Genomic DNA, 17423 nt, shown 5'->3' with positions numbered 1-17423 from the left:
AGCAAGTCACACAGGGCGCCCCCCTGCCAACCCCATGTGGGCGACGGATGTGGGTGTCACCGTGGTCACGCAGCTGCAACGCCCCGTTTTGGTCGCGTTTGTCGGGTGCACACTTCTGTGCCAGGGGACGGTCCAGGGCAGGAACACCCGCCCGAGACCCCATCCCGGGAGCTCGGGGAGGGCAGGCGGTCAGACTGCAGGTGGCGAGGGGGTGGCCCGCGGAGAGGAGTGGCGTTGGGGACAGCTGGGAGGTGCCGCAGGCCCCAGAAGCTGCAGTTGAAGGCAAGGGGTTGGGCCAGCGGAGGAGGGGCTGGCAGAGCCCGGCGGAGCCTTGGTGGCGGGCGCAGGGCACAGGGTGCAGGCCGGGGTGGACAGGCTGGACCTGTGCCCCCACGCCCACACCCGGCCCTCTGCCCACAGCACAGCGTCACCCTGGTGCCCGTGGAGACGTTCAGCCTGGAGTTCGTGGAGCCCCAGGTCCACTGTGTCAGCAGCCACGGGGCCTTCAGCCCCAGCAGGTAGCGGGCTCGGGGGCAGGGTGGAGCGGCCAGCGGGCACGCTGACCCGGACGGAGACTCACCCCTGTGCCCCCGCAGTGCCGCCTGCCTGCCCTCCCGCTTCCCGAAGCCGCCCCAGCCCATCATCCTCAGGGACTGCCAGGTGCTGCCGCTGCCGCCCGGCCTCCCGCTGACCCTCTCGCAGGAGCTCACGCCGGGCGCCCCCCCGCCGGGGCCCCAGCCGCGGCCCCCCACCGCCGTGGACCCTGACGCCGAGCCCACCTTGCTGCAGCACCCCCAGGTGAGAGGCCAGGCCTAGGGACAGGGACGTGGGCAGGCAGGACCCGCAGGGGGGCCCCCGCGCCCCCCCTCCCCTGCCAGCTCACGCACAGTGCTGCCCCCTGCAGGGGACGGTGGTCTTCGCCACCCACGTGCCGGCCTTGGGCCGCTACGCCTTCCTGCTGCACGGCTACCAGCCCGCCCACCCCAGCTTCACCGTGGAGGTCCTCATCAATGGCGGCCGCGTCTGGCAGGGTGAGTGGCTGCGGCGGGCGGCGGGGGCACAGCTCAGGGCTGGGAGCCCGTTGGGGGTCTCCCCCACACGGCCCTGCCGTGGGGTCACCACGCGATGCGGGCAGGTGATGTGCTGATTACGCAGGTCACGTGGCCCATGGACCTGGCTGGGAGTGACAGGCCCACCCCCCTCCTGCCGCCAGTTCCCCAGCGAGGTGCCCCGGGGCCCACCCAGTGTCCTGTGCAGCCAGCCCCGCCTCCCCGTCCCCTTCCCAGACTCTGCTCCTCCCGCCCATTCCGAGGATTAGGGGTCGCCCATCACACACGGGCGCTGGAGGGGTCAGCACGGGTCCCGGGTTGACGGCACACGTGTCCCTACACGTTTGTGTGTTTTGTCTTCACTCGGCCCAGCCCAGGGGCCTCACTGGTTCGTGGGGTGTGGGGCCGAGTCCTCGCCCCTGCTGGCCCAGGTGGTCTGTCGGGGGAGGGCTGACCTGCCCGTCCTTGCCCCTCCAGGCCACGCCAACGCCACCTTCTGCCCACATGCCTACGGCTGCCGCGTCCTGGTGGTGTGTGAGGGCCGGGCCGTCCTGGACGTGACCGACAGCGAGCTCACCGTGACCGTGCGTGTGCCCAAGGGCCGGTGGCTGTGGCTGGTGAGTCCTGAGGCTGGTGTCCCCGCGTGTGGGCATCCTGAACCTGTCCAGGGACCAGCCGTCCCCACGCCTGTCACACGGCCCGAGGTCACTCAACCAGGGTGTGTTCCCCCGCCTGCACCCATGCTGGATGCCAGGGGCAGCGACCTCTGGGGACCTCCAGAGGGGGCACCAATCCCCCAGAGCCCTGCGGGTCAGGGTGGTCTTCCTGGAGCGGGCAGGGCCGGCAGGGGGACGGAGGGAGGGCCCCTGGCAGAAGAAGGTGCTGCCTCTTCCCCAAACTCCCGGGAAGCCAGGAGTCCAGCCGCCCTCCAGGCAGGGACCCAGACCCTGCCAGCCTCGCCGGGGCCCGGGCCCCAGGGGTGATGCCAACTCCGTCTTAGCTGCCCGGCCAGATGGTGGCCGGTCGCGGTGGCCCCTGGAGCTCAGCTGCAGCCAGCAGGCTCCGGCACACTTCCCGGACGGGGGCCCTCTGCTGGGCTCCTGGGAGGTGACCAGACCCTGGTGCCCTAGGAGTACGTGCTGGTGGTCCCCGAGGACGCCTACAGCCCCAGCTACCTCAGGGAGGAGCCCCTGGACAAGTCCTACGACTTCATCAGCCAGTGTGCCAGCCAGGGCTACCACATCAGGTGGGCGGGGCTCGGGGCTGGGAGGGGCGGGGCTCCAGGCAGGGGCGGGGCTCTGGGGCAGGGCCAGTCCAGGCCCGGAGCTGCTCTCACTGCCCGCCCTTCGCCCCAGCCCCACCAGCTCCTCCCAGTTCTGCCGTGACGCCGCCACCTCCCTGTCCCTCTTCTACAACAATGGGGCTCGGCCTTGTGGCTGCCACGAAGTGGGTGCCACCGGCCCTACCTGTGAGCCCTTTGGGGGCCAGTGTCCCTGCCGTGCGTATGTCATTGGCCGAGACTGCTCCCGCTGTGCCACCGGCTACTGGGGCTTCCCCAACTGCAGGCGTGAGTACCTCCGTCCATGGCTTCACCAGCACCGGGGGGGGGGGGGGCGCCTGAATTCAGGGGGGTGCTTTCTGGTCCAGGGGGCTCCCCAGGAAGTAGGGACAGTGGTCAGGAGAACCTTCTAGAGCCTGGCAGACCAGCCCAGCCACCTCCTGTCCATGGGACCTTGGGCAGCGTCTGGCCCAGGCCTTACAGGGTTGTCCAGAAGGTTCTGGGCCTCTGACCCGGGGCTGGAGGAGCCGCCTGAGGCTGGGTCGTGGAGCTGGGGGGAGCCAGGCTGGGAGGCCGGGGATGCGCCGCCCCGAGCCGTGGCCTGGGCCTCCCAGCGGGGCAGACGGGCCCACCAGCCCTGCGGGTGACCCCACAGCCTGCGACTGCAGTGGCCGCCTGTGCGAGGAGCTGACCGGCCGCTGCATCTGCCCGCCTCGCACCGTCCCGCCTGCGTGTACCGTCTGCCAGCCCCAGACCTTCGGCTGCCACCCGCTGGCCGGCTGCGAGGAGTGCAACTGCTCGGGCCCCGGGGTGCAGGAGCTCACGGACCCCGCCTGCGACAAGGACAGCGGCCAGTGCAAGTGAGGGCCCGGGGCGGGGGCCTCCCGGGGGCCTGGGTCCTGGGGGTGCTTCCGGGCGGAGCCCACACTGCCCCCCACAATCGTTCCTGGGGTTCTGCAGCGCGCTCTCCTTCCGTCTGGGGGACTGGGGGCCGCCTGCCGTCTCTCCCTTCAGCGTGAGGGGTCCGGGTGGAGGGCAGGCCCGGCCGGCTTCTGAACCCCGCCCCCTGGCAGGTGCAGACCCCACGTGGCCGGGCGCCGCTGTGACACCTGCGCCCCGGGCTTCTACGGCTACCCCGGCTGCCGGCCCTGTGACTGCCTGCACGCCGGCTCTGCGCCTGGCGTGTGCGACCCCGTCACAGGCCAGTGCCGCTGCAAGGTGAGGGGCGAGGGTCCCAGGGGGACCGGGGCCTGCGCCCCACCTGACCCTCACCCTGCCTTGTCCACAGCAGCCTGTCCCTTGGGACGGCCGGGACCCCCCGGGGGGTGTGGGAGAACCGCCCGCAGGCGATGGGGTGACAAGGAGACGAGGCAGCCAGGGGCCCGCACATGGCCCACCAACTGGCTTGCCCTGACCTCTGCCCCCAGGAGAACGTCCAGGGCCCCAGATGTGACCAGTGCCGCGTCGGGACCTTCTCCCTGGACGCTGCCAACCCCAAAGGCTGCACCCGCTGCTTCTGTTTCGGGGCCACGGAGCGCTGCCGCAGTTCCACCCACGGCCGCCAGGAGGTGCGTGGGCGGGGCCGTCCGGCCTCGGGGCGGGGCCACGTTGTTGGCCAATCAGCAGCGGTGTCTGCCGTGGAGGGCGGGCCCTGGGGCTTCTGGCGGCGCTCACGGCCCCTGTGCTCCGCAGTTCGTGGACATGGAGGGCTGGACGCTGGTGAGCGGCGACCGGCAGGTGGTGCCCCACGCGCTGCGGGAGGAGGGCAGCCTGCTCTACGCGGACCTGCGGCGCGTCCCCGAGGGCTCCCCGGAGCTGTACTGGCAGGCGCCGCCCTCCTACCTGGGGGACCGGGTGAGCAGGCGCCCCGGTTCTGGGGCGGGGGTGGGGGGGTGTCGGGGGGCGGTGCCTGTGTGCAGGGAGGCGCAGGGGCTCCCAGAGCGTGCCCAGGGCCGCCGCGGACGGCTCGACCCGTGGGCAGCGTCTGGCCAGGTCACACTCCTCTGTCCGTCCTCCAGGTGTCGTCCTACGGGGGGACGCTCCGCTACGAGCTGCACTCAGAGATCCAGCGTGGAGACGTGTTCCTCCCCACGGAGAGCAGGCCGGACGTGGTGCTGCAGGTGGCCGACGGGGCGGTCGCAGCCGGGTGGGCGGCGGGGGGGCGCGGCGCAGCAGCCAGGACTCGGGCAGCCCTGACGGGGCCCTTGCCTGCCTCCCCAGGGCAACCAGATGAGCATCATGTTCCTGGAGCCAGTGTACCCGGAGGCCGGCCGCGGGCACCGCGGGCAGCTGCAGCTGGTGGAGGTGGGTGGAGCGGGCCCCAGCCTGCGTCCCTGCTCCCTGCTGGGCCCCGTGGCTCCCCGCCCGGCTCCCCACTGGGGCTTGCCTGTGTCTTTGCCCCGCTCACTCCTGGCGTTCCCATCGGCAGTGGGCATTTCTGCGTCTCCTTTAGGAGAGCGTGTGTCTCTCTGACGTTCGTTTTCTTCTAAAAGCTCCAACTCCCTTTTTGTTGGAAAACTCGCCGCACCCAGAGCTGGGGTTTGTGCCCCACGGGAGGGGACTGGGGCCACTCCACCCCCGACGATGACAGTGACCGTGGGCTGTTGGGGCTCATTCCAGCCCAGGGGAAACCCCGCCCCCACGGGAGGGTCTGTCAGGGGCGCATGCTCCGCCCACTGAGGACTGTGGTGGCCCCGCAGGGGAACTTCCGGCACGCGGAGACGCACAGCCCGGTGTCCCGCGAGGAGCTCATGATGGTGCTGGCCGGCCTGCAGCAGCTGCAGATCCGCGCGCTCTTCTCCAGGGTCTCCTCCGCCGTCTCCCTGCGCGGGGTGGCGCTGGAGGTGGCCGGCGAGGCGGGCAGGGGGCCTCCGGCCAGCAGCGTGGAGCTGTGCATGTGCCCCGCCAACTACCTGGGGGCCTCCTGCCAGGTGAGGTGGGGGAGGGGCGGCCGCCCACTCTTGCCTTGGGTCCCCGCTGCTGCCACCCCACTTTACCTTCCATCTGCCGGGTACCACCCTCCCAGCAGCCCGACCCCCGCACCTCGGGCCAGGCCAGCCGCTGGCTCCGCTGTCTGCTCGTCCCCTGTCACCCGGTGTCCCCGCCCTTGACCTGCTTGCTGCCGGGCTGCCCGCCGGTCCGCCTGAGTCTGGCTCGTGAACGCGGTTCCCGGTCCGCCCCTGAGCCGGGCTGGCCAGCCTCCGCTGCTGACCCCCGATGCCGATTCTGCCCCCAGGAATGTGCCCCCGGCTACTACCGGGACGTCAAAGGGCTCTTCTTGGGTCGCTGTGTCCCCTGTCAGTGCCACGGCCACTCAGACCTCTGCGTCCCTGGCACGGGCACCTGCGTGGTGAGTGGGCCCTGGCGGAGGGAGGGCAGCCACCAAGGCACCCACGAGGGACCTGTGGGTCCGTGGTTGCGGACCCACGGAGGCGTGGGGAGGCTTCTGGGCGGAGTGCGGGCGGAGCTGGAAGTCAGCGTGCTCCGTGCTGACCCGCCCCCCGCCCCTCCCCCAGGGCTGCCAGCACAACACCGAGGGTGACCGCTGCGAGCGCTGCCAGGCCGGCTTCGTGCGCAACGGGTCCGAGGACCCTGCAGCCCCCTGCGTCAGCTGCCCCTGCCCCGTTTCGGTGCCTTCCAACAAGTAAGCTGGTCCAGCCGACCCTGCCGTCCTCCGCGGCCGGGGCCGCTGGGTGGGCCCCAGAGCTGGGGGTGATGCCCCCCCTGGAGTCCGGGGCAGTCTGGATACGAGGGGCGCTCCCGCGGGGTGTGCGGGTGCGTGACAACCGCCTCCGTTTCGGCAGCTTCGCGGTGGGCTGCGTCTTCACGGGGGGCCGCGCGCAGTGTCTGTGCAAACCTGGCTACGCGGGAGCCTCCTGCGAGCGGTGAGCCGGGGGGCGGCGCCTAGGAGGTGGGGGCGGGGCGGGGCGCAGCCGAGAGCGCCGCTGACCCCGCCCGCGCCCCAGGTGCGCCCCCGGCTTCTTCGGGAACCCGCTGGTGCTGGGCAGCTCGTGCCGGCCTTGCAACTGCAGCGGCAACGGGGACCCCAACCTGCTCTTTAACGACTGCGACCCCCTGACGGGCGCCTGCCGCACCTGCCTGCACCACACCGCCGGGCCCCACTGCGAGACCTGCGCCCCCGGCTTCTACGGCAACGCCCTGCTGCCAGGAAACTGCACCCGTAGGTCCCCCGGGGCGGGGCGGCCCGGCGCGGGCGCTGGATGTCCCTGGGAGCCGGCTGTGTCCCCTGCCAGGCCCGGCAGGAAGAGCCCCGGGCCGGCCTCCACTGAGGGTGAACCCCGGGAGGGCTCTGGCCGGTCCCTCTGGCAGGGTGGGACAGCGAGGGGGCCACCTGTGGTCGGGCGGGACGTCCTTGCACTCTGGACCAGGGGAAGGTGGTAAAAAGGGGCAGGTGAGGATCCGAGGGGCGGCCTTACTCCTGCTCAGTAAGTGTGGGGGAGGGGAGAGGCTGGCGGGGGCTACTGTCACAGTTCCACCTCCTATAGGGTGCGACTGCTCCCCGTGTGGGACAGAGGCCTGTGACCCCCACACTGGACAGTGTTTGTGCAAGGCCGGTGTGACAGGGCCTCGCTGTGACCGCTGCCAGGTAGGGCTGCCTGGAAGGGGCCTCCGGCTGGGCTCTGGTGTGCAGGGGCGGGGCCTCGGGCTGGAGAGGCGTGGCCTCGGGCTGGAGGGTGGGCTCTGGTGTGCAGGGGCGGGGCCTCGGGCTGGAGAGGCGTGGCCTCGGGCTGGAGGGTGGGCTCTGGTGTGCAGGGGCGGGACCTTGGGCTGGGGAGGCGTGGCCTCGGGCTGGAGGGTGGGAACTTAGGGTGGAAGGAGTGGCGGAAGCAGGGTCCTGAGGGCTGGCCAGAGCTGTGACCACACCTGTGCCCACAGGAAGGACATTTCGGCTTCGACGGCTGCGGGGGTTGCCGCCCGTGCGCCTGTGGACCGGCCTCCGAGGGCTCCGACTGCCACCCCCAGAGTGGGCAGTGCCCCTGCCGGCCGGGGGCGGGGGGGCTCCAGTGCCGAGAGTGTGCCGCCGGCCACTGGGGCCACCCTGAGCAAGGCTGCAGGCGTGAGTGTGGTGGGTGGGGCCCAAGGGGTGGCGAGCACCCAGGGGCCCTCTGCCAGCCACCCGCCTCACCCTCCGCCCCCCACCCCAGGTTGCCAGTGCCAGGGGGGCCACTGTGACGTGCACACGGGCCGCTGCACGTGCCCCCCGGGGCTCAGCGGGGACCGCTGCGACAGCTGCAGCCAGCAGCACCAGGTGCCGGTGCCGGTGCCTGGCCGGCCCGGGGCCCCCGGTGTGCACTGCGAAGGTGGGTCTCTGCCCCGCCCCACCCCTCCGACCACACCCCCTTCTCCAGCCCCCACTGACCCGGGGACCCCAGCATTGACCTCAACACCCAGGGGAGTCCTGTGGCCACAACTCTCCCTCTCGGTTTTCTGAGGGATGCTGCACCTGTCCTTACATTGACCCTCAACCCCCTGGGCTGACCCCTGGCCCTCACCTTAGCCCAGTTCAGCAGCCCCCCCCAGCCCCACGGCCCCCCACCCCCTGGCTTACCCGCCCCACCTGTCTGCCCGCCCAGTGTGTGACCACTGTGTGGTCTTGCTGCTGGATGACCTGGAGCGGCTCGGCGGCCTCCTCCCCGCCATCCGGGAGCAGCTGCAGGGCATCAACGTCAGCTCTGCGGCCTGGGCCCAGCTGCACAGGCTGAACGCCTCCATCGCCGACCTGCAGGTACTGAGCGGCGGTGCCCTGGAGTCCAGGCCCCCTGGCCTCCCCACCCCGAGCGGCAGGCCCTCACGGTCCCCTCCCCACAGAGCCAGCTCCGGAGCCCGGGAGGCCCCCGCCACGAGACCGTGCGGCAGCTGGAGGCCCTGGAGGGGCAGAGCGAGAGCCTCGGGCAGGACACCCAGCGGCTGGACGGACAGGCAGGACCCCAAGGCCCTCAGGGCCGCCCCTCAGGGTTCTCCTCCCATGGACCCCTCCCCCCGGGCCCCAGACTGTCTGTGTCTCTCCTGAGCCTCCGCTCAGGCCCAAGACCACTGCCTAGGCCCAGCCTTTCCCCACGCCCTGCAGCCAGCAGAGGCTCAGGGCTGATGGGCTGCTGTGTCCACAGGCCACAGGGGCCCGAGTTCAGGCTGGCCAGCTTCTGGCCAGCACGGAGGCGACACTGGGCCGGGCACAGACACTGCTGGAGACCATCCAGGCTCTGGGCCGAACCCTGAGCGGTAGGCGCTGGCCCCGGGTGCGGGGGGCGGGGGCAGGGGGGTCAGGATGATGTTCAGGGCTCAGGGCAGTGCAGCGGCCTCCAGGGAGCTCGGGCGTTTCACTGGGCAGAGGGTGCGGCTGCCGAGGAAGCAGGCGGGCAGAGTCCGAGGTGGGAGGGGCAGCCGGTGCAGCCAGGGGGAGAGGGTAGGAGAGCGGTGGGAAGTGGGCCGGTGCCCGCCCGGTGGGCACCCTGCCCCCTGGGGAAACTCGCTAGGGAGCACCTGAATTACAAACCGAAATGTGTCACCAGGAAGAGATCAGAGGCGACCTGGCTCAGCCCAAGGGTCAGGGAAGAAGGGCAGGTCCAGCTGAGCACTGGACAGGAGGAGAGGTTGCCCAGGCCAGGGGCCGAGGGAGAAGGCTGAGCAGGGGCACAGCGGCTGGGGGTGGTAGGGGTGGGGCATGAGGGCCGAGCCGCCCGGAGCACCCCCCGCTCCCCCGGGTGTGCTGAAGGAGCTCAGGCAGGGTCCTCAGCCCCGAAGCTGGCGGGCCGGTGTCAGCCTCAGGCGTGACAGCCCCCTTCTCAAACCCTCAGAGCTGGTGACAGAGCACCTGCTGCCGGCCAACGCCACGGCCCCATCGGGCGAGCAGCTGCGCCGGACCCTGGCCGAGGTGGAGCGAATGCTCAGGGAGATGCGGGCCCGCGACCTGGGGGCCCCCCGGGCAGCAGCTGAGGCCGAGCTGGACGAGGCCCAGAGGCGTGAGTGGAGGAGGCCTTGGCCCAGGGGGCAGGGGCGGGCTCCGGGGATCCCAGCCCAAGTGACCGTCCCCGTGCCCCATCTCCGCCAGTGCTGGCCCGAGTGCAGGAGCAGCTGACCAGCCGCTGGGAGGGGAACCAGGCCCTGGCCGCCCGCGCCCGGGAGCAGCTGGCGCAGCACGAGGCCGGCCTCATGGACCTGCGGGAGGCCCTGAACCGGGCGGTGGGCACCACACGGGAGGCCGAGGAGCTCAACAGCCGCAACCAGGAGCGCCTGGAGGAGGCGCTGGTGCGGGCCCGCCCCGTCCCGTCCCGCCCCGGCCCTCTCCCCTTCCCCTCCCGCCCTGTGCCCCTGCCTCACCCCTGCACCCCTCCACCCCGGTCACCTGCCCCCACCCCATCATGTCTCTCTGTCTCTGCCACCACTCTGCCTGTCCCCTGCAGCGTCGCAAGCAGGAGCTGTCCCAGGACAACGCCACTCTGAGTGACACCCTGCAGGCGGCCAGGGAGACCCTGGCCCGGGTCTCAGAGCTTCTGCAGGGCATGGACCGGGCCAAGGAGGTGAGCGCTGCCCGTGTGCTGCGCCCGGGCGGGGCGGGAGGCTTTTCCCCGTGTGGAGCGTGGCCCCTGGGGTCCCAGCGGAGTGGGAAGGGGGTAGGGATGGGGGACAGGTCCCACCCGGCCCCTCTGCCCCCAGGAGTACGAGCGCCTGGCCGCCAGCCTGGACGGAGCCCGGGCGCCACTGCAGGAGAAGATCCGGGCCTTCGCCTCCATCGACAGCAAGGTGGAGCTGGTGGAGGCCGCCGAGGCCCACGCGTGGCAGCTGGACCAGCTGGCGCACAACCTGTCCAGGTGCGGGGCCTGCCGAGGGTGCCGGGGGGACCAGGCCGGGCCTCAGCGGGACGCGGCTGGCGCGGCCCAGAGGGAGGAGCAGTTGTCCTCAGCAGGGAGGCCCCTGAGCCCCTTGAGGATCTCTGGGTCCCCACCTGACCCCACCCTCGGGCTCTTCTCCCCCCCCCCAGCATCATCCTCGGAGTCAACCAGGACCGCTTCATCCAGCGCGCCATCGAGGCTGCCAACGCCTACAGCAGCATCCTGAGAGCCGTGCAGGCCGCCGAGGGCGCCGCGGGCCAGGCGCTGCAAGAGGCCGGCCGCACGTGGGAGGTGGGGCCCCAACTGCCCCCCCCCCCCCCCCCGTTCCTCCCCTCGGCTGAAGGAGCCCTGAGTCACCCGATCCGCTCCTGTCGCGTGGGTGTGACCTGTGTCCTGTCTCCCGTCTGCAGACGGTGGTCCAGCAGGGCCTGGCTTCCCGGGCCCGGGAGCTGCGGGCCAACAGCAGCGCCCTGGAGGAGGCCATTCTCGGGGAGCAGCGGAGGCTGGGCCGAGGTGAGCACCACCACGCCTGGGTGTCCCTGGCTTGGGGAGGGCAAGTGCCCAGGTCAGGGGACACGGGGCCAGCTGCTGCCGGAATCTCAGCCGGACGCTGGCGTTTCTGAGCCTCTGGGGTCTCGTCTCCACAACGGGGCAATCTCATTTACGGTGGGACCAGAGCAGCCCCGGCCCCTCCAGCGCCTGCCCCTGGGCCGAGGGCCTTCGTGTCTGGGCATCTCCATCTGTCTGTGTGCACGCCAGCCTTGGTCTGCCTCGGCCAGGGTGGCTGCACCCAGACGTGGAGGGGAGGGGCACCCAGGGGCTGAGGCTGCCTCCCCCGCAGTGTGGGCCGCGCTCCAGGGCACCGGGACCCAGCTCAGCGATGCCCGGGCCAGAAAGGAGCAGCTGGCGGCCAGAGTGCGGGAGGTGCAGGCCATGCTGGCTATGGACACAGGTAGGTCGCACCTCCCCTCCTCCTCCGACCCCCACTGCTTGTCCCCAGAGGCGAAGGGACACCTGCCCACACGAGCGTCACTTCAGCCAGCGGCCGGTGGTAGGGCTCTGTGAGGGGGGAAAGGTTCACACCTGCGCTGTCCACAGTGGCAACCCCCTGGGCGCCCGGCCCTGAGCGCCTCCTGCTGGTCGGGAGGTGAACGCCAAGCAAAAGGGACCCGAGCAGCAAGGGGTAACTGTGAGGGGGCACAGACAGCAGGCCAGCACGGAGGGGGGTGGGCACACAGAGGGGCCCAGGCCGTCTCAGAGCAGAGGAACTGCGAGTCCGACCCTGGTGTGCAGTAAACCAGTGCTGCCTGCTCCCGCGTGGAGGCCTCGGGAGCCTTGGGGACCGTGGCAGGGCCACGGGGAGAGGGCGGTGGCCCGGGGACGGCAGTGGTGGCTGCGGGGAGACCAGGCTGAACGGATGCGTCAGGGCAGCTCAGCTCTGGTCCAAGAGGCTGGCGCAGAAGCAGCCACCTGGGGGGGGGACGGGGCGTGGGGTGTGGGCTTCCGTGTTCTCAGCATCCCCGTTGCTGGCCGTCGGGGGGGCCTCGGCGGTCTTCCTGGCGGGGGCGGGGCCGGCATGGTCTTTGCTTGGCCCCGCTGAGCCTGCCCCGGCCCACCACAGACGAGACCAGCAAGAAGATCGCCAACGCCAAGGCAGTAGCCGCCGAGGCCCAGGACACAGCTGCCCACGTGCAGTCCCGGCTTCGGGACATGCAGAAGAACCTGGAGCAGTGGCAGGGCCAGTACGGCGGTCTGCAGAGCCAGGACCTGGGCCAGGTGGTGCTCGACGCAGGCCGCTCAGGTGGGCCCCCGCCCCCCCTTCCCCCCTGCGGGGGGTGGGCCAGGGGTGGGAGGCAGGGGTCTCAGAGCTGACCCCGCCCCTCCGCCCCCCTCTCTGTAGTGTCCACCCTGGAGAAGACGCTGCCACAGCTGCTGGCCAAGCTGAGCCTCCTGGAGAACCGTGGGGCGCACAACGCCAGCCTGGCCCTGTCCGCCAGCATCGGCCGCGTGCGGGAGCTCATCGCCCAGGCCCGAGGCGCCGCCAGCAAGGTGGGCGAGAGTGCTGGGTGCAGCGGGGCAGGGGCGGGGGGGCACCCGGGAAGCTGGGCGGTGGACGCTGATGGGCTGTGCACCGTCCACGCAGGTCAAGGTGTCCATGAAGTTCAACGGGAACTCGGGGGTGCAGCTGCGCGCCCCCCGGGACCTCAGCGACCTTGCCGCCTACACGGCCCTCAAGTTCTACCTGCAGAGCCCGGAGTCAGGGTCCAACCAGTCCTCCGAGGACCGGTTTGTGCTGTACATGGGCAGCCGCCAGGTACCGGGCCGGCTGGGCAGGCCGGGTGGTCAGGCTAGAGCGGCGGGCGGGCTGGGTCCCCGTCCCACCGCGTCTCCTGTCCACAGGCCACTGGCGACTACATGGGTGTGGCCCTCCGGGACCAGAAGGTGCACTGGGTGTACCGCCTGGGGGCCGCGGGCCCCGCCAACCTCAGCGTCGATGAGAACATCGGGGAGCAGTTTGCAGCCGTCAGCATCGACAGGTGGGCAGCTGGCCCACCCCCCGCCTCCCCAGCCCCCTGCCAGGGCTGCGTGTCCACTCCAGACGCCCTCGCTCTGCCCTCAGGACCCTCCAGTTCGGCCACATGTCTGTGACGGTGGAGAACAGGGTGATCCAGGAGACCAAGGGCGACACGGTGGCCCCCGGGGACGAGGGGCTGCTCAGCCTGCAGCCCGACGACTTCGTCTTCTACGTGGGGGGCTACCCCAGCAGCTTCACGGTGAGCCGGGCCGGGGCGCGTGGCCACCCCTCCCCCCTCGCTGGTTCCCGCAAGTCCCGCTGGCGTCTGGCGCCAGCCCGCCCGGTGGCGCCCTGACGCAGCCTGCGCCCACAGCCGCCGGAGCCGCTGCGCCTCCCCGGGTACAAGGGCTGCATCGAGGTCGGCACGCTCAACGAGCAGGTGATCAGCCTCTACAACTTCGAGCAGACCTTCCGGCTCAGCACCGCGGTGGACAAGCCCTGTCCGCGGTAGGTGCCGCCTGGGGCCCGCCCCTCCCCCCTACCTGGCCCACTCTCCACTGACCCCGTGACCTCTGCCCTGCAGCTCCAAGTCGACTGGAGACCCGTGGCTCACAGACGGCTCCTACCTGGAGGGCTCCGGCTTCGCCCACATCAAGGCGGCCAGTCCGTCGGGCAACACCAAGCGCTTCGACCAGGAGCTGCGGCTGGTGTCCTCCAACGGGATCATCTTCTTCCTGCAGCACCAGGCAGGCCTGCTGGGCCCGCCTCCCCACGCTGGCCCCGCCCACTGCCCCGCCCTCCGCCGCCGGCCCCGCCCCGTGCTGGCCCCGCCCCGTGCTGGCCCCACCCACGCTGACTCCGCCCGCCCCGCAGGGCCAGTTCCTGTGCCTGGCGGTGATGGACGGCAGTCTCCACCTCCTCTACGACTTCGGCGAGGGCCTGAAGGAGGCCGTCCCGCTGACGACCCCGCCGCTCCTGACCTCGGCCAGCAAGGCAGTAAGGCTGGAGCCCCGTGGGGCGGCCTTGGGCGGGAGGGGCCAGCGGACGCTGCAGGCTCCGCAGCCCCTGTCCTGCCCTGCAGATCCAGGTGCTGCTGCTGGGGGGCGGCCGCCAGCGCGTGCTGGTGCGCGTGGAGAGGGCCAACGTGTTCAACGTGGAACAGGACAACGTGCTGCAGCTGGCCGACTCCTACTACTTAGGGGGCGTGCCTCCGGACCAGCTGCCCCCGAGGTGAGCCGGCGCAGGGCCCCCCTCGACCACGCCCACCCTCCCTGCCCCCATGCCAGTCCCCAACACGCGCTCGCCCCCGCAGCCTGCTGCGGCTCTTCCCCACCGGCGGCTCCGTGCGCGGCTGCGTCAAGGGCATCAAGTCCCTGGGCAAGTACGTGGATCTCAAGCGGCTGAACACCACGGGCATCAGCGCCGGCTGCACCGCGGACCTGCTGGTGAGCCCTGCACCCCCGCCCCGCCCCGCCCCGCTGGCGGCCCCTCTCCTGCCGGCGGACCTGGGCCTCACTGTCGCCTGCCTACAGGTGGAACGGGCCATGACCTTCACCGGCCGCGGCTTCCTGCCCCTGGCGCTCCCAGACGTCCCGCCCCTCACTGGCCAAGTCTACTCTGGCTTCGGCTTCCGCAGCACCCAGGACAGCGGTCTGCTCTACCACAGAGCCTCCCCGGTGGGTCCAGCGGCCCCGCGGACCTCCAGCTGCTCCCCAACTCTGCCCCGCCCTCCCCTCGTGGCTCTGACCCCCTGCAGCTGGGGTGACAGGGCCCGGGCCGCGGGAGGGAGCAAGCCTGGGACCCCGGCGTGGCCTGCTGACCTGACCACTGTCCCCAGGATGGGCTGTGCGGCGTGTCCCTGCAGCAGGGCCATGTGACCCTCCGGTGTGTGAGGACCGAGGTGAGGTCGTCAGGGGTCTTCTCGGACGGTGCCCCCCATTACGTCGCTTTCTACAGCAACGCCACGGGGTGAGCTGGGAGCAGGTGGGGCAGTGGCCAGGTGGGGGGCAGGGGGTTGGGGGGCAGGGGGGCAGGGGGAGAAACTCCGCTCTCCCCACAGGGTCTGGCTGTACGTGGATGACCAGCTTCAGCAGATGGTGCCCCACCGGGGGCCCCCCGCCAGGCCCCGGCCCCAGCCCGTGGAGCCCCCCCGGCTCCTCCTGGGAGGCCTGCCTGAGCCGGACACCTACCGTAACTTCAGTGGCTGCATCAGCAACGTTTTCGTGCAGAGGTGAGCTGAGCGGGTGCTGGGACGCTGGCGCTGACGCCCCACCCAGGGGCTGCCTGCGTGGCTGACTGCCCCCCCGCCTCCCCCCGCAGGCTCGAGGGGCCCCAGCGCGTGTTTGACCTGCAGGAGAACTTGGGGGGTGTCAGTGTGAGCTCAGGCTGCGCCCCGGCCCCCAGGCCCCAGACATCACCTGCACCTCAAGGACTACAGGGCACAGCGGCTCGGAAGGTGGGCACTGGGGTCGAGGTTGGGGTGGGCGGAGCTGGGGCGGGTGGAAGACAGCTCCCCAGCACCCCTGCATCCCCTTCTGACCCCACAGGCCTCCCGGCGCAGCCGGCAGCCCGCCCAAGACCCCGCCTGCACGCCACAGCCCCTCGGGATCCTCCAGGGCACCTACCAGTTTGGGGGCCCCCTGCCCAGTTACCTGGAGTTCACAGGCCTCCCAGCGCCCCTTAGCAACCGGTAAGCTGGACCAAGCCGGGCCGGGCGGGGCAGGTGCGGAGGGACCACCCAGCTGACGCCCCCTTGGCTTCCAGGTCCCGCCTCTCGATGCTGGTCCGCCCCCGCTCGGGGAGTGGGCTCCTGGCCCTCGCCGTGCCCCGGGCGCCCGGCAGCCCCGCCCTGGCCCTCTTCCTGAGCCACAGGCACTTCGTGGCTCAGGCGGCGAGTGGCCCTGTGCCCCGGCTCCGGGTTCAGAGCCGCCTGCGTGGTCAGATTGGCCGGTGGCACCGGGTAAGGGGCTGAGGGGAAGGGACGTGGGCGGGGCTCTGAGAGCTCCCAGCCTCACGCACCTCTGCCCACCGCCAGGTGTCCGTGCGCTGGGACAAGACTCGGATCCAGATGGGGGTGAATGGGGTCTGGGCCCAGGGCCGAGAGGAGACGGACAAGCGGCACCAGGGGGCCCAGGCCCCCCGGCCCCACACCCTCTTTGTGGGGGGTCTTCCTCCTGGCAGCAAGCACAGCCACAGGCTCCCGGTGAGAGCTCTCCCTGCCCAGTCTCCCCACCCGGGCCCCAGCCCAGCCAGACCGGCACCCCCTCCCCAGCAGCCCCAGGACCTGACCCCACGTGTGCTGTGCCCCCAGGCGTCCGTGAGCAGCACCCGGTTCGGCGGCTGTGTGAAGAGGCTGGCCCTGGATGGGCGGCCCCTGAGGAGCCCCCACACAACGGTGGGGGTCACGCCCTGCCTCTTGGAGCCCCTGGAGCTCGGCCTCTTCTTCGCCAGCAGCGGGGGAGCCCTCACTCTAGGTGTGTCTGCCGGCCCCACTCCTGGCAGGGCCCGGACGGGGCAGGGTGGGAGCCACGGCCCGGGAGGGAGGGAGGGGCCTGGGGCCGCTTCCCCTGCTGCTCACGGCACCCCCCTGCAGACACCCTGGGGGCCAGCCTGCCCAACGTGAGCCTGCGGCTGGAGGTGCGGCCCCAGACAGCCACGGGCCTCCTCTTCCACCTGGGCCGCCTCCAGGCGCCCCCCTACCTACAGGCGCAGGTGCTGGGGAAGCAGGTAAGCCGGCGGGGGCTGTGACCGGGGGGCGGCACTGGGGCTGGCAGGGCCCTCCTGACGGCCGCCCCCACCCCAGGTGCTGCTGCGGGCAGACGATGGAGCGGGCGCGGTCTCCACCGCCGTGACGCTCTCCGGGGCCCTGTGTGACGGGCAGTGGCACCAGCTGGCAGGTGAGCCGGGCCCCTCCCCTGACTCCGGAGCCGGGCGGGGACTCGGGCACCAACCCGCAGAGGCCAACAGCGTGGCAGAGCCCGGGCCCCGCGGCTGGCGAGGGCCCCCCAGCCGCGCCTCAGAGAGCCTGTGCCCACAGTGACCAAAGCGGGGAGCGCCCTGCGGCTGGAGGTGGACGGCCAGAGCAGCCAGACCCTGGGCCCCGCGCCGGAGGCCTCGGAGCACACCCCGGTGCCCCTGCACCTCGGCGGCCTGCCTGGTGAGTGCGGCCTCGCCCAGGGGAGGGGTCGCCCCGATCTCCTCCCGCCCTCTCGTGGTGGGGTGCCCGCTGGAAACCAGGCCGTGCGCCAACCCGTGTCCCTCCATCTGCCCCACCCCCCAGAACTCGAGGGCGCACAGGACGGGCCTCCGGGTTTCCAGGGCTGCATGAGGAGCCTGACGGTGAACGGGTCCCCGGTCACGCTGCCGCGCTCCGCGGGCATCCAGGGCGCAGTGGGGGCCAGCGGCTGCCCGGGCGGGCAGGGGCCCGCCTCCCGGAAATCCCGCCCCCGAGAACAGCCAGCCGCCCAGGCCGCCTGCGGCCAGGCCCGTGGATGAAGTCCATGTGGGTTTCTCTGCACGGGGCAGCGGGCGGCCTCGTTTCCAGGAGCCGTTTAAGTTATGTCTTTTTACGCGGGACGGGACACAATAAAACTGGGTTTTTACACTTCTGACCTTTGCTTGCCGTTGCGAGGTTTCCCTTCCACCAATTTTTAACAGTTTGAGAAGCCGTAAGTCGCTGGTCCCTTTTCTTAAAACACGAACTAAAAAGGGAATCACTTAACTGACCGCTG

At 71.6% G+C, this 17423-nt stretch overlaps 1 protein-coding gene across 3 annotated transcripts in view; it reads left to right on the top strand.

Annotated features, from left to right (window-relative positions):
* LAMA5 (laminin subunit alpha 5) overlaps nucleotides 1–17279 on the top strand; it is a 40547-nt gene extending 23268 nt beyond the window's left edge. The window contains exons 29-80 of one of the 3 annotated variants that reach the window (XM_036010004.1): nucleotides 421–518; nucleotides 597–798; nucleotides 905–1031; nucleotides 1527–1666; nucleotides 2180–2295; nucleotides 2405–2616; nucleotides 2984–3188; nucleotides 3402–3546; nucleotides 3756–3896; nucleotides 4021–4182; nucleotides 4347–4448; nucleotides 4549–4632; nucleotides 5028–5258; nucleotides 5564–5677; nucleotides 5844–5971; nucleotides 6132–6212; nucleotides 6294–6508; nucleotides 6834–6934; nucleotides 7225–7405; nucleotides 7494–7649; nucleotides 7923–8074; nucleotides 8158–8268; nucleotides 8457–8568; nucleotides 9144–9305; nucleotides 9395–9594; nucleotides 9750–9866; nucleotides 10003–10157; nucleotides 10328–10469; nucleotides 10589–10691; nucleotides 11020–11130; nucleotides 11800–11979; nucleotides 12079–12227; nucleotides 12322–12492; nucleotides 12579–12715; nucleotides 12799–12952; nucleotides 13067–13200; nucleotides 13277–13439; nucleotides 13567–13689; nucleotides 13775–13923; nucleotides 14006–14138; nucleotides 14226–14369; nucleotides 14531–14661; nucleotides 14753–14923; nucleotides 15013–15148; nucleotides 15240–15382; nucleotides 15457–15652; nucleotides 15728–15895; nucleotides 16004–16166; nucleotides 16286–16419; nucleotides 16496–16589; nucleotides 16730–16849; nucleotides 16973–17279. In XM_036010004.1, the coding sequence (XP_035865897.1) occupies nucleotides 421–518; nucleotides 597–798; nucleotides 905–1031; nucleotides 1527–1666; nucleotides 2180–2295; nucleotides 2405–2616; nucleotides 2984–3188; nucleotides 3402–3546; nucleotides 3756–3896; nucleotides 4021–4182; nucleotides 4347–4448; nucleotides 4549–4632; nucleotides 5028–5258; nucleotides 5564–5677; nucleotides 5844–5971; nucleotides 6132–6212; nucleotides 6294–6508; nucleotides 6834–6934; nucleotides 7225–7405; nucleotides 7494–7649; nucleotides 7923–8074; nucleotides 8158–8268; nucleotides 8457–8568; nucleotides 9144–9305; nucleotides 9395–9594; nucleotides 9750–9866; nucleotides 10003–10157; nucleotides 10328–10469; nucleotides 10589–10691; nucleotides 11020–11130; nucleotides 11800–11979; nucleotides 12079–12227; nucleotides 12322–12492; nucleotides 12579–12715; nucleotides 12799–12952; nucleotides 13067–13200; nucleotides 13277–13439; nucleotides 13567–13689; nucleotides 13775–13923; nucleotides 14006–14138; nucleotides 14226–14369; nucleotides 14531–14661; nucleotides 14753–14923; nucleotides 15013–15148; nucleotides 15240–15382; nucleotides 15457–15652; nucleotides 15728–15895; nucleotides 16004–16166; nucleotides 16286–16419; nucleotides 16496–16589; nucleotides 16730–16849; nucleotides 16973–17187 (7614 nt within the window). In that variant the 3' untranslated portion in view covers nucleotides 17188–17279. Of the gene's footprint in view, nucleotides 1–420; nucleotides 519–596; nucleotides 799–904; nucleotides 1032–1526; nucleotides 1667–2179; nucleotides 2296–2404; nucleotides 2617–2983; nucleotides 3189–3401; nucleotides 3547–3755; nucleotides 3897–4020; nucleotides 4183–4346; nucleotides 4449–4548; nucleotides 4633–5027; nucleotides 5259–5563; nucleotides 5678–5843; nucleotides 5972–6131; nucleotides 6213–6293; nucleotides 6509–6833; nucleotides 6935–7224; nucleotides 7406–7493; nucleotides 7650–7922; nucleotides 8075–8157; nucleotides 8269–8456; nucleotides 8569–9143; nucleotides 9309–9394; nucleotides 9595–9749; nucleotides 9867–10002; nucleotides 10158–10327; nucleotides 10470–10588; nucleotides 10692–11019; nucleotides 11131–11799; nucleotides 11980–12078; nucleotides 12228–12321; nucleotides 12493–12578; nucleotides 12716–12798; nucleotides 12953–13066; nucleotides 13201–13276; nucleotides 13440–13566; nucleotides 13690–13774; nucleotides 13924–14005; nucleotides 14139–14225; nucleotides 14370–14530; nucleotides 14662–14752; nucleotides 14924–15012; nucleotides 15149–15239; nucleotides 15383–15456; nucleotides 15653–15727; nucleotides 15896–16003; nucleotides 16167–16285; nucleotides 16420–16495; nucleotides 16590–16729; nucleotides 16850–16972 lie in introns of all 3 variants that reach the window. The other 2 variants (XM_028523644.2, XM_036010006.1) reach the window with 2 other exon arrangements.
* The last annotated feature ends 144 nt before the right edge of the window (nucleotides 17280–17423 follow it).

Source organism: Phyllostomus discolor, chromosome 9 (assembly GCF_004126475.2).
Source record: "Phyllostomus discolor isolate MPI-MPIP mPhyDis1 chromosome 9, mPhyDis1.pri.v3, whole genome shotgun sequence".
In the NCBI taxonomy this organism is placed as follows: Eukaryota; Metazoa; Chordata; class Mammalia; order Chiroptera; family Phyllostomidae; genus Phyllostomus; species Phyllostomus discolor.
The sequence above is the reverse complement of the archived record's forward strand: the minus strand, read 5'-3'. Positions and strand labels throughout refer to the sequence as shown.